The following is a 12,614-nucleotide window of genomic DNA, read 5'->3' as shown; positions in this document are numbered from 1 at the left end:
ACTAATGCCCATGTAATGGAAAAAAAGAAAGAAAAACAAAAGTAATTGCAGTGTGGTTATTAAAATGACTGACAAATGCTTTTGTCATAGACTCTGACTTCATCAGCCTTTTTGCAATCATGCATTAATATATTTTATATGTAAATGTTGACAAGGCCTATTTAAAATACTGTAATGAAATGCACAGGTAATATCTTGTCATCTAGAAGCAGCTGTGGTATCATGACGTTTTTTGACTGAAAACTTTTTTTTCTAACTGGTAAACAATGATACAGTATAAGTAGAATTTATTTAAAATTCACTTCTACGAACGGTAAGTTATATTTTTCTTTCATTACATAATGTATGCTGTTTTTGGTATGCTTCTGTTTCTAGGTTCTGGGGGAGTTTCAGAAGGCATGGAACCAGTTTACGGTTGCACTGGATATTGACGCAAAGTGCCAAGCTGCTTATGAAGGGCGAGCTATAGTCAACCTTCAAATGAGTCATACTCTTGCTGCCTTCCATGATATCAGTGCTGCACTGAAGGTAAACCCTATGCTTATATGATACAGTGTGGTAAATGAACATTCAAAGATGGAGATAGTATGACATGTTTAGTATAACCTGTAGGCCTGATTACTGCAGCTGGATTCATTACCATTGTGTCTTCTTACATCTGAGCCACCCCTTCTTCTGTTTGTAGTCGGCATCACTATGATACTTCCACTGATTTATACTAAATCATTGTCTGAGACAGTACGCTCCAAAGCACCAACATCGTCTCTGAGAAATGCTATTTTTTCATATATTATCCATGAATTGTTGCCTATTGACTGCCTACAATGTCTCCTCCTCTTCCAGTGTGCCCACATTGCACTTTGTTTTTCCATCAGCCTTCCACAGTGAGTAATTAAAGCTCTCAGTATTTTACCTTATAGCCAAACCATTTATACCTTACATCAGTTTAGAAACTGAGCATTGTATGTCATCTACTAGACTAATTTATATTTTACTGTATAGTTGCCAAGACTGGATATCATAGTTTATTTTTTAATATATTTTATTAATTTTCAACATAAATACAATATTTGCAAGAAAGGAAGACAATAATGCCAATAGTGGCAAGTAACAGCAGATAAAAAATAAATAATTGCATTTCATTAGGTAAACACCCAAACCAATTGTTTAGTTTCCTGCATATTTTGCAAATAATGCTGCTAAACTACTTCAGCATCCAAAATTCACATTGCAGTTTATAGATCTTAATCTTATTGTGGCTTTTCCTTTTTCACAAAAAACAACAGCTTGTTCTACTGTAGTTTGATGGAGCCATAGATTGACTAGTACAGCAGGAGAGTGAACTCAGTAGCTTTCAGATTCATTACCATCACCAACCACCTCAGTATCTCTTCATTCTCCTCTTAGGTTTAACCAGTTGTCTTTCTTCTTGTTTCCTGTAAGCCCCACATCTTTTTCTTCCTTTGAAAGCAAGTACAAATATGACTCAGTCATTGTCCATGCCGGTGTGAATGACCTGGGACGTACCTCCCTGGACTACATGAAAAGAGACATAGAGGAGCTCTCTGATTATGTAGCCCAGGCCGGTATGACCCTGACCCTGAGCAGCATCTTACCCTCACCAAGAATGATGCCACAGTACAAAGACAAAATGATCAGCTTTAACAATTGGCTTAATTACTGGTGTCATTCTAAGGGGATCCAATGTCTGTCTGCTTGGGATGACATGCTTGACAAGCCACGTTGCTTTGCAAGGGATGGCTTGCACCTGTCACCCCTGGGCTTCCGGATATTGGCCAAGGCTCTTGCCACCCCCATAGTGCCTTTTTTAGGCAAGGCTCAAAAGACAAACCCACCTCCCTAGAAAACACAAGTGAAAAAAAACTAAGGGTAATGTTGCTCAATGCCAGAAGTCTAAACCTCAAGATGCATGCTCTCGAAGCCCTCCTCAGTATGGAGAACATCGATGTCTGTGCAGTGACTAAAACCTGGTTCAAGGCTCCTGAGAGCACCCCAGCACTACCAGGTTTTACCTCATATCATGCTTTCCGGCCCCAAAACTTGGACCGAACCACAAAAGGAGGGGGAGTATCCATATTCATCAAAGATACCCACACCTCCAGGTTAGTGGCAACGCACGAAGCATCGGAGACCATCCAGGTGCAACTAACCAGTTTGTAGCATGCTACAGACCACCCTCTCAAACTCAGGAACCCCACTCAGCCTTCCTGAAGACACTGGAGAGTATGAATGTCTCTCCAAATACCATCATATTGGGAGACTTCAACTACCCAAACATAGACTGGGAACATTACTCAAGCCCCAACACCCTAGCCCAAAGGTTCCTAGAATTTATAAACTCAAATGCGATGGAACAACTAGTCACCATTCCCACAAGAGGAGATAATATACTAGACCTGATCATCACAAACATGGGGACAAAATGCTCCACACCGGCAGTATACCCCTCATTGGTGAGATCAGACCATAAATTAATCTCACTGGAAATCCACATCCTGCCCCCACCCCCTGCACAAAAGACCACAGTGAAGAACTTCTCAAAAGCCAACTTCACACTTCTTAAGACTGAAATGGTATCCTTCAAGGCCCCTGAGCCAGTGGAAACCACAACCCACACCGTTGAATCCTTTATAAATGCCTTCTACGGGCACCTTCAAGAATGCATGGATCATGCAATCCCTAATAAAACCAAGACCCATTCCCCCAAAGGCAGGCGCCCTGTCTGGTGGACCCCAGCCATTAACAAACTTTACAACAGGAGGAGGAAGCTAGTACATGACAGAGCAAAATCCCTAAAAGGGAAGGCATCTCTGATCAGTACTAGCAAAAAACTACGATCACTCATAAAATCATCCAAGGCCAACTTTGAGAGAAAAATCACAAAAGACACAAAAGACAATCACAAGGCTTTCTTTAGCTATGTTAGAAACCTGGGTGGAAACTCCCAGATATGCTCAGAGTTAGTCCAAAATGACGCAAAATACACTGAACCCACAGACATTGCCAACATTCTGGCAGACAGGTTCAGTGCAAATTTCTCCGCCCCCTCCCCCCCAAAAGGAGAAATATCTATCCCAGCAGAGTGTAGCCTCCCTAACATCTCAGATGCCCAGGTGAGAGCCGCCCTCTCCAAAGCTAAAAACACAGCATCAATGGGACCGGACGGTGTCCCGGGCTGTGTGCTACATGAACTCCAAGAGGAACTAAACCCACACATAAGGCTGCTGTTTAATCTTAGCCTTACTACAGGATACATACCCAAAGAGTGGCGTACAGCAACAGTGGTCCCACTCCACAAAGGCGGTGCTTCTACGGACCCTGGAAATTACCGCCCCATAAACTTGACGAGCCTGGTCTGCAAAGCTATGGAAAGGATCATTATGGAACTCATAAACAAAGACATTGGGGACCTACAGACATTGGATCCTACCCAATTTGGCTTTGTCAAGGGCAGATCCTGCCTTTTGAACTTGGTCGACTTTTTTGAAACAGTCACTAAGGCCATTGATGAGGGTAAGGCAGTTCACACAGCCTACCTTGACCTTGCAAAAGCCTTCGACACAATACCCCACTCGGGCATCATAGACAAACTCACCAGCTTAAATGTAAACCCATATGTCACAAGATGGGTTGCAAACTGGCTCAAGGACAGAACCCACAAGGTCATAATTGCTGGAGCCATGTCAGACTCTAAGCCAGTCACAAGCGGTGTCCCACAGGGCTCAGTCCTGGGACCCCTCTTGTTCGGCATTTATTTTTCCGAGGTGGAAGCAAACATAGGAGGATTGTGGCTGACAAAGTTCGCAGATGACTGCAAACTGGGCGCCATAATTGATACTCCAGCGGACACAAGCATCCTTCAGAGAGGCCTCATAGAAACAGATAATTGGTGCCAGAGCCATGGCCTTAAACTGAACGCCAAAAAATGTATAGTCATACCCTTTGGGAAAAACAAGGTACCCACAAATTACCACACAGGTGGTAATCCATTAAGTACGGAAGAGGTAATCAGGGACCTAGGGACCCAAGTTGACAGTAACCTCTCATTTGACACTCACATTGCCAAAGTGGTTAGGAAGACCTTCTATATTGCCCACCTTATCATGAAGGGATTCACATCTAGATCGAGAGGTCATTGTGCCCCTGTACTCTTCTCTTATCAGGCCCATGATTGAGTACAATGCCCCATTTGGGATGTATCTTACCCGACACCTGCAGCAGTTGGAAAGACCCCAAAAGTTCCTCACCAAGAGGATAAAGGGTCTCAAACATATGTCATATGCTGCCCGGCTGAAGAAACTCCAGCTCTATTCAGTCGCATACCGCCTACTCAGAGGTGATCTATGCCTGACGTACAAGGCCATGTCCAATCCGGAATTAATGGACATGCTCCACCTCAGAAAATCCAAATCCATCAGAGCCACGAGAGCAAGAGATTTGAACCTCAACACAGAAATAAATAGGACGTGCTGGAGGGACAGATTCATAACCCAGAGGCTCCCTACACTCTGGAACAGAATCCCAGTCCATGTTAGGCAGAGCCACTCACTAACTCTCTTCAAGAGAAATCTTGATGAGTGGATGGGAGATCATAGGTTTACCCCGGGGGTCATCTCTGTGTCACTACTAGACAGAGGCACAGTAAACTAAACCCTAAATGGGCATAGTATTCTCATCCTAAGGGGTGGTGAAAGCCACACACACTCTGGCTAGGCTTATAAATGCCCTAGGGCAGATAGCCTAGTACGAACCTATGAACCTATGCAGCCATTTTGTCTGCCGGGCTTGAGAAATAGACAGATGTAATAAATAATAGATCTGATGTTGCCAATCTTCGTTCCATCCTTGACAGATGGGGTTTGGTTCCAATATTAGAACCGGCTCAGCCATTACTACAGCTTGTGCCAGCCAAAAACTCTCGAGCTTTACCTCTACCTAGAATCCCTCTCTCTCAAGTACCTCAGATCTCATTTGCTGCTTTCTGAAATGGTTATGTTTAGTTGATACTCTCGAGCATTTGTGGGATTAGGTGAAATTTTTATATCCTTCTTTCAAATTTCTTTTTCTTCATCTCCACCTTTCTTGTTATACTTTGTGTAATCTTTGTATCATTGCTGATACTCTTTTTCCTTTACACTGTTGTGTAATCCCCACCTATCATTGTTAATAGTTCCCTCTCTCTCTTTCTTTTCTGTCAGTAATCTTTCCCCTCCCTGTACATGTTTGTGTACCTCTTTACTATCATCATTGATAGTTGTCTCCTTCTTCCATTTTACATTATAAAAAAATATATATATATATATATATATATATATATATTTTTTTTTCCATTTTATAGGTTCATAGGATGATACTAGGCTATTGGCCCAGATGCCCTTATAAGCCTAGCCAAGAATTTTACCCATGTTGCCACAAAGTCAGCACCTGTTCCCCCTGTCCAACAGGGACACAGGTGGGATCCCAGGGGTGTTTTTTCTGCTTCCCATCCAGTCGTCCAGGTTCATCTTAAAGAGGGCTAGAGAGGTACTCTGACGTGGAGAGGGAATCTATTCCATTTGTGTCTTTGGGACACAAATCTATTCCGCCAGCATGTTCTATTAATGTCACAGACCAGGTTGCGGCTTCTGTAAAGGTTTTCCTTGTTCTCTTCCTCCGACATGACTGACAAAGTGCCAGAAGTGTGGTCATAAAATTCCCTCTTACGACTTTCATTCTTTATGCATCTATTGTCTTGGTCACCTCCATTTAAAGGAAGATTGTAGTATCTGACACACCTTCAGCCACAGGGCTTTAGTAGAGAGGTGCAACAAGTTAATTTTAAAAGGACTTCTACCATCAGCCCTTGGAGACATCTTATCCACTGCAGACAAACCAAAAACAGATATTTCTTCTCCTTTCTTTTTGTCATCTGTTGACAAAGCTCAAAAGAGAAGTCTATCAGTTCTGAACATTCCGTCGGTTCCAAAGGCTGAAAAGTTGAAGATCTCAGTATTGAAAGTTCCCTCTGAACCAAAGGCCTCCACTACTGAGACTCTGATGCCGACAACTTATGTTTCGGCACAGATTACAATTTCAATTTCTTCCAGGTCGAAGGCCTTGACTCACGAATTGGCTTCTATATCCCCAACTAAGACTTTTGTGCCTAGAACTTCTTACTCTCCTTCAATAGATATCGTTGCTGGGGAACTACCTGAAGTGTTTTTGCAGAGGCCTAAGTCTTCTTCCACTTTGTCAGTCTGCTCCACCAAAAGTCTTTCAGAACTTGATGTGGAGAGGCTGGTGAATAAGATTTTGTTGGCTAGAGTGCTTTCAGGCCCACCTTCAGTACCGATTCCTTCTGGTCTTGGTGCTGAAACATCCTTCACTTCATTGACTACTCCTCCTCTAACCTGCTCAGAGGTCTTAGAGTCCTCTGTTTCAGTTCTCCTGGCACTGACCATGTCAGCTCTGGAGTTGTTCGCTTCTGCGAAGTCAGCAGTTACCCTGAGCACTTTGGTTATCTCTGAATCAGAGACCTCCTAGAGCCATGGCTACCCTGTCGGCTCTGGAGCACAGGTCTTGACTCCAGGCTTTTTGGAGCCTTCCCTACTCCTTGGAGCTTCAGCTCCAGTTAGTTCCCATCCAGCTTTTGTCTTGAGGGTTGGTTCTTCAAAGTGGGTACTGACCCCGGTCTCGAGGCAGTCTTTCTCCGTTCCGGGCTCCCTTGTCTTTTCAGGGGGACCGGCCTTTGAGGCTATGCCCTTTCTCTAGCAAAGATTCAGTCAGTGCCTACCCCATCAGAACAGGCTCCCCCTCTGGCTCTACTATTCCACCTGCCACTCCACTGGGACAGAGGATGCTGTAGCCTCAGATGTCACAGCCACAGGTACTGTCATCCTCTGATACCTCCCCAGATTATCTCACTGAGGATATCCCTCACAAATAAAAAGTGCAAGAGGAAGCACTTGAACTCCCCCAAAGAATCAGTCACCAAAGATACAAATTTCGATGAGGGGGAGGGGTCCCCACAGTCACCCCTTGAAGATGTCTCCTTTGGAGACATCTTGTAAATTCTAAAGCAGAAGGGTGGCTGGAAGTCCCCAAACCCTTCCTCTGAGGACTCTGTTTACCTGCAGGCATTTGGCACCCACCCATCTACCACTTGGGTGACTCCACCCACTGATGAGGCCATTCAGTTGATTTCAGAGCAGGCATGGAAGGCCCCTGACTCCATCAAGCTCATCCGCAAGAGACCAGACAAGATACTTTCCATGCATAAAGACAAACTGGGCTGAGGGTCTTGCAGTTGATGTTATGATCATAGCAGCCACTACTAAAAAGGAACTGGCTGAGGAGAGTGTCTCTGTCCATCTGCACAACAGGGAGTCCCGGGCTATGTACAGATTCAGGAAGCAGGTCTGTGCTTCATCAACCTTCACCATAAGTTACTTGAACTTTTGGGCACATTTCACCAGACTCCAGTGGGATCTGATCATGGAATTATCAGATACCCTGGAAGGAGTTGTAGCTGAGGGAGTCCAAGAGAAAATGGTTTCCCAGTTAGCCACCCTGGAGTCTGTGCCCAATTCATCCATGAGGTTGATTGTGCATACAGCTGAAGGAATGTCTAGAGCAGCGGGTACAGGTGCAGCCTTTAGGAGGCATGCCTGGATGCGCCTTTGTGATTTTGTGGAACCATTCAAGTCTTCTTTCTTCAATGCTCCTTTTGACAGAACATCCTTGTTTGGCCTGAAAGCGAAAGAAACTTTGACCAGATGTGAGAAAGATGCTAAGACCATTTTTGCTGTGGGCATACGTTTTTCCACCCCCCCAAAGGTCTTTTTCTAGGAGCCAGAAGAATAATGGAAACATGTGGTTTAAAAAATCCCAAGGGCCTTTACAAGACACATGTAGAGGAAGGTTCCCCCATGGGCAGAGAGGGGAACCAAAATGGAAGGCGCCACTTTCGCAGTAGAGGTGGTCCACAAAACCAGATCTTCAGGGATTCCTTCCCAGGCAAGCCCTTTCGGCACTGCTGAAGGGAGGCCCAATTGTCTTCCTGTAGAGACATTTGGGGGGGCTTTCCCTTGCACCCAAACACTTGACGAGACATAACAGATTCCTGGGTGCAGTGGATCATATCCACAGGCTATACCATTCCTTTTCTCAACCTCCCCCTGTTTACAAGAAAATCCCAGATGTTCCACCGAATCAGAGGGATTCAGCAGTACAAGAAATCCAAAAACTGCTGGACAAAAGAGTCATCCAGCAAGTCCCACCAGACAAAGAAGGATCTGGAACTTACTCAAGATTCTTTTTAGTGCCAAAAAGACGGGACTGGGGACCAATTTTGGATCTCAGTGTACTGAACAAATCAGTTCAACAAACAAAGTTCCAGATGGTCACAGTACAGTCTGTTCTTCCCTTTCTGAAGAAAAGATGACTGGATGTGTTCAATAGACCATTGGGATGTGTATTACTTTATAAAAATGGACAAACGCTCCATAAAGTTCCTCCACTTCTGTCTGGGAGCCAGTCATTACCAATTCAGAGTACTACAACTTGGACTCACCACAGACCCCAGGGTTTTAATGCATGGCAGCAGTAGCACTGCAAGCATTCTGAGTGTTTCCGTACTTGGACGACTGGCTCATAACAGTTTTGACCAAGCATCAGTTGATAGTAGCTAGGGACTACACCCTCAACATCTGTGCCCATCTAGGGATCACAGTAAATCTAGAAAAGTCACGTTTATCCCCAACACAAGACTTAGAATTCATAGGGCCAGTACTGAATACTCAGACAATTATAGCATCTCTTCCTCCAGAACATCATCAGACAATTGTGGTTCAGGTTCAAAAGTTAACCCACAGAAAGAAGGTTCCAGCACTTTTAGTCTTACACACTCTAGGATCCATGGCAGCTTCTATAACTCCAGTGCCACTATCCAGGTTAAATATGAGGATTCTGCAATGGCTACTAGCCTCCCAGTGGTTCATACTTCATCACCCATTGTCACAACAAGTCCTGATCACCAACCATTGCAAATTAAATCTTCTTTGGTGGATGCACTTTGATCAAGTTCTTCACATTTGTCCTTTTGTTTTTCCAGAGCCCATGGCCATATTGACCACAGGCGTCTCCCAGATGGGTAGGGGAGGGGCATTATCTGGGCAAGATGGTCCAATACACTTGGTCCCCAATAGAGAAAAACTTGCACATCAATGTCCTAGAGATGAGAGCGGTGCTTCTTGCATTGCAGGCCTTTCAGACAGCTCTTCCTCAGGGAACTATTGTAATTCATATGGACAATATGTCAGTAGTTTGATACATCAACAAAGAGGGAGGAACTAAGTATTACCCCCTTTGTTGAGAAGCCCTAAGAGTGTGTCAGTGGGTGACTTCTTCCAACCACTTTCTAATAGCAATGCACATAGTGGGGACTTCCAATGTGATTGCGGACAAGCTGAGCAGATGGATCCTTCAGCCTCATGAGTGATCTCTCAATCTTAAAGTGACAAAATTGATTTTCTGCCTTTGGCGTCAGTCTTGCTGTGATCTGTTCGCATCTCCCCTAAACAACAAATGCCCTTCCCCAATACCTCTAATTCCCAAATTTGTACAGAAAGCACTCAGGTTAAAGAGCACAGTGATCATCATTGCTCCTTTTTGCCCCAACAGGTTTGTTTCCCCTTTCTTTGGCCTTATATAACTTGACAACCCTTGATTCTGGATCCAGTGCCAGATCACCTGTATCATCAAGATGGACTTGTTCGCCCAAACATTTTGAACCTCAAGCTGACTGTGTGGTTCCTCCAGTTCCATTAATTGCCAAGTATCTGAATATTTCCTCCCTAGTATGCCACATTCTTTTAATGACTCACACACCTTCCACTAGAAAGCTCTACAGCAGTAATTGGATTTACCATTTGGGCTCTTGAAAAGCAAATAGATCCTTTTTCAGCTACGATAGAACATGTCCTAGATTTTTTATCCACTCTGTTTAGCAATGGTACTTCTCATTCTACCATCAAAATACAATTAGCTGCTATCTCTAATTTTCATAATGGCTTGGATGCACATTCTTTAGCCTCTTATAGACTTGTAAATCATTGATAAGAGGCACTGTCCTGTTAAAGCCTCCATTCAAAGATCCGACCCCTCCTTGGGACTTGAACCTAGTTCTTCAGGCAGTGATACATTCTCCCTTTGAACCCTCTGCAGAATGTGACCTGAAGTTTTTATCCAGAAAGACACTCTTTGGTAGCCATTACCTCTGCCAGAAGGATTTCAGAGTTCCACGCCTTATCATCTGACCCTCCTTACCTTATTTTCCTCAAGGATAGTGTATCTTTGCAAACAAACCCCCTCCTTTTTACCCAAGGCTGTATCAGAGACTAATATTAAGCAGACGATTAATTTACCAGTTTTCTTCCCTAACCATTCTAACAAAGGACAATACATCTTGGCATTTGTTAGATGTCCATAGATAACTATGTTTATATCTTCACAGAACAAAAAACATAAGACAATCTAGTGGACTATTTGTTTCTTTCTCCAGTACAAAGTTGGGCAAGGCAAGTCAGCAAGATTACTCTAAGTGGCTGGAAGACTTAATTTCAGTAATTTATGATAAGAACAATTTAATCTTGATTAAACCAGTCAAAGCACATTCTACAAGGTTGATAGCCACTTCAGCTGTCTTTCATTCCAGATCTACAATGGATGACATATGTGCAGCAGCTATTTGGGCTACTCCCCATTTATTACTCATTACAAATTAGACCTGGTCTCTAGGGGATGATCGAAGTTTGGCTTGATGGTGCTCAGGAATATCCTTTCATGACTCCACACAAGATTTTAAGTAGCTGGGGACTCTTTCCCATCCATCAAGGATGGAAAGAAGATTGACAACATCAGATAAAGAAGTTATGTACTCACCATAACATTCTATCTGTGTTGTCTATCTTTTATCCTTGACTTTCCCCTCTCCATCCTCTGGCCTCAAAGATTTTTGGTGGAGTGGATCAAGCATGCTTACCTTACACATATTTGTGTAGATATATATATATATATATATATATATATATATATATATATATATATATATACACACACACACACACATATATATGTGTATATATAATTTATGTGTTTCGATATCTTTTCTACAAACTCGATCTGAGATAATAGAGAGAGAGAGGGATTCTGGGTAGAGGAGAAGCTCGAGAGTTTTTGGCTGGCGGGAGCTGTAATAACGGCCAAGTCAGTTCCAATATATGAACCGAACCTCATCTGTCACGAATGAATGAAGATAGACAACACAGATGGAACATTATGGTGAGTACATAACTTCTTTTTTTTTTTGTTTTCTTTGGGAATGCTAACTGTAACAGTACATCATAACATTTGTGCTTAACCTGCTATATCTCATTTTCTCACCCTATTTTTCTCAACTGAGACTCTGTTCATCTGTGAGGATCAGTGCAAGCCTCTTGTAGTTGAAGATACTGATGTAGGTAGTACAAAGCATCTTTATATAACTATCACCATTCTTTGCTCTCTTCAGTTCTTTTTCTGAGTGTCATAGAAATGAAACTGCAGAGTAGCCATGTTCTTAACCAAACATCATGAAATTATATATTTTTCTTCTAGAAATTTTGAAGTTTCTTCTGAAAAGCATCAAAAGAAGTAGATTATATATTCTGTAACTCCATTAATGAATGCATTTTAATAGTTAAATAGCACTTGGATTACACTTAGATTACACTTAGATTATAATACCTAGTGCTTGTTTTGCTTATGGTCTGACCATAATAATGACAGCTGTGACAATTATTCATTCATTCATTCATTCATTCATTCATTCATTCATTCATTCATTCATTCATTCATCCAGCTTGGTAACTGGGGTAGAGCTTGTAACTGGGGTAAATAGACTATTAGACTAAGATGCTTAAATATTCTGAATTTCATTCTCACAGAGAAATTAAAAGGAGCAAATTAAATAAACATACTTCTGTAAGCATAAAAAAGGAGAAATGGAGGGAGTCTGAGAGAAAGAACAAAAGACAAATATCAGACCATAAAAGGCTGAAACTAGAAAAAGAAGAAAATATATGACACCCTTGGCATTAGAGTTAGGATGTTTGCCTCACAGATGCAGGGTACAGGGTTTGATTTTCACATTTGAAAGAGAACTTGGCTAGCCTTAAAGTGGCCCACAAGGGCAGTTAGCCTAGTACTAATTACCTACAGACCTATATCTTAGTCAACATGAAGTTGTACCAGAAGATCTCGATACTTGCCACTATATTTGCAGACCTTCCATTTTTCTTTCCTTCTCTTATGGTCTTTTTTCCTTATATTCATTATTTTGTTGTTTTGCACTTTCAGTTGCTATTTTTTTTTTCTGCTTGTGGTTTGATTTCCATTCCCACTTTATTCTGAAACTTTTCTGCTAAATTAAGCAATATGACATCTTAGACCTCCTCTCTTCATGTATGAACCTGATGAGGACAGCAGATAATGTATGCATTCCCACAATTGCAGATCTATACAAGTAGTTAATTTCAAGGAGGCTCATACCTCCTTCAGAGCAAGGGATATATAAT

At 42.4% G+C, this 12,614-nt stretch overlaps 1 protein-coding gene across 1 annotated transcript in view; it reads left to right on the top strand.

Moving 5' to 3' along the window:
- The window catches only part of TTC6 (tetratricopeptide repeat domain 6), a 2,436,149-nt gene that overhangs the window by 2,064,015 nt on the left and 359,520 nt on the right, over positions 1 to 12,614 (top strand). Inside the window, exon 20 of the mRNA XM_044074245.1 lies at positions 376 to 528. Coding sequence (XP_043930180.1) covers positions 376 to 528 — 153 coding nt within the window. The remainder of the gene's footprint in view (positions 1 to 375; positions 529 to 12,614) is intronic.

The sequence above is a fragment of the Protopterus annectens genome, chromosome 6.part0, assembly GCF_019279795.1.
Source record: "Protopterus annectens isolate FY-2018-M chromosome 6.part0, PAN1.0, whole genome shotgun sequence".
Taxonomy (NCBI): Eukaryota; Metazoa; Chordata; order Ceratodontiformes; family Protopteridae; genus Protopterus; species Protopterus annectens.
Note: the sequence above shows the minus strand (reverse complement) of the source record. Positions and strands in the feature narration are given on the sequence as shown.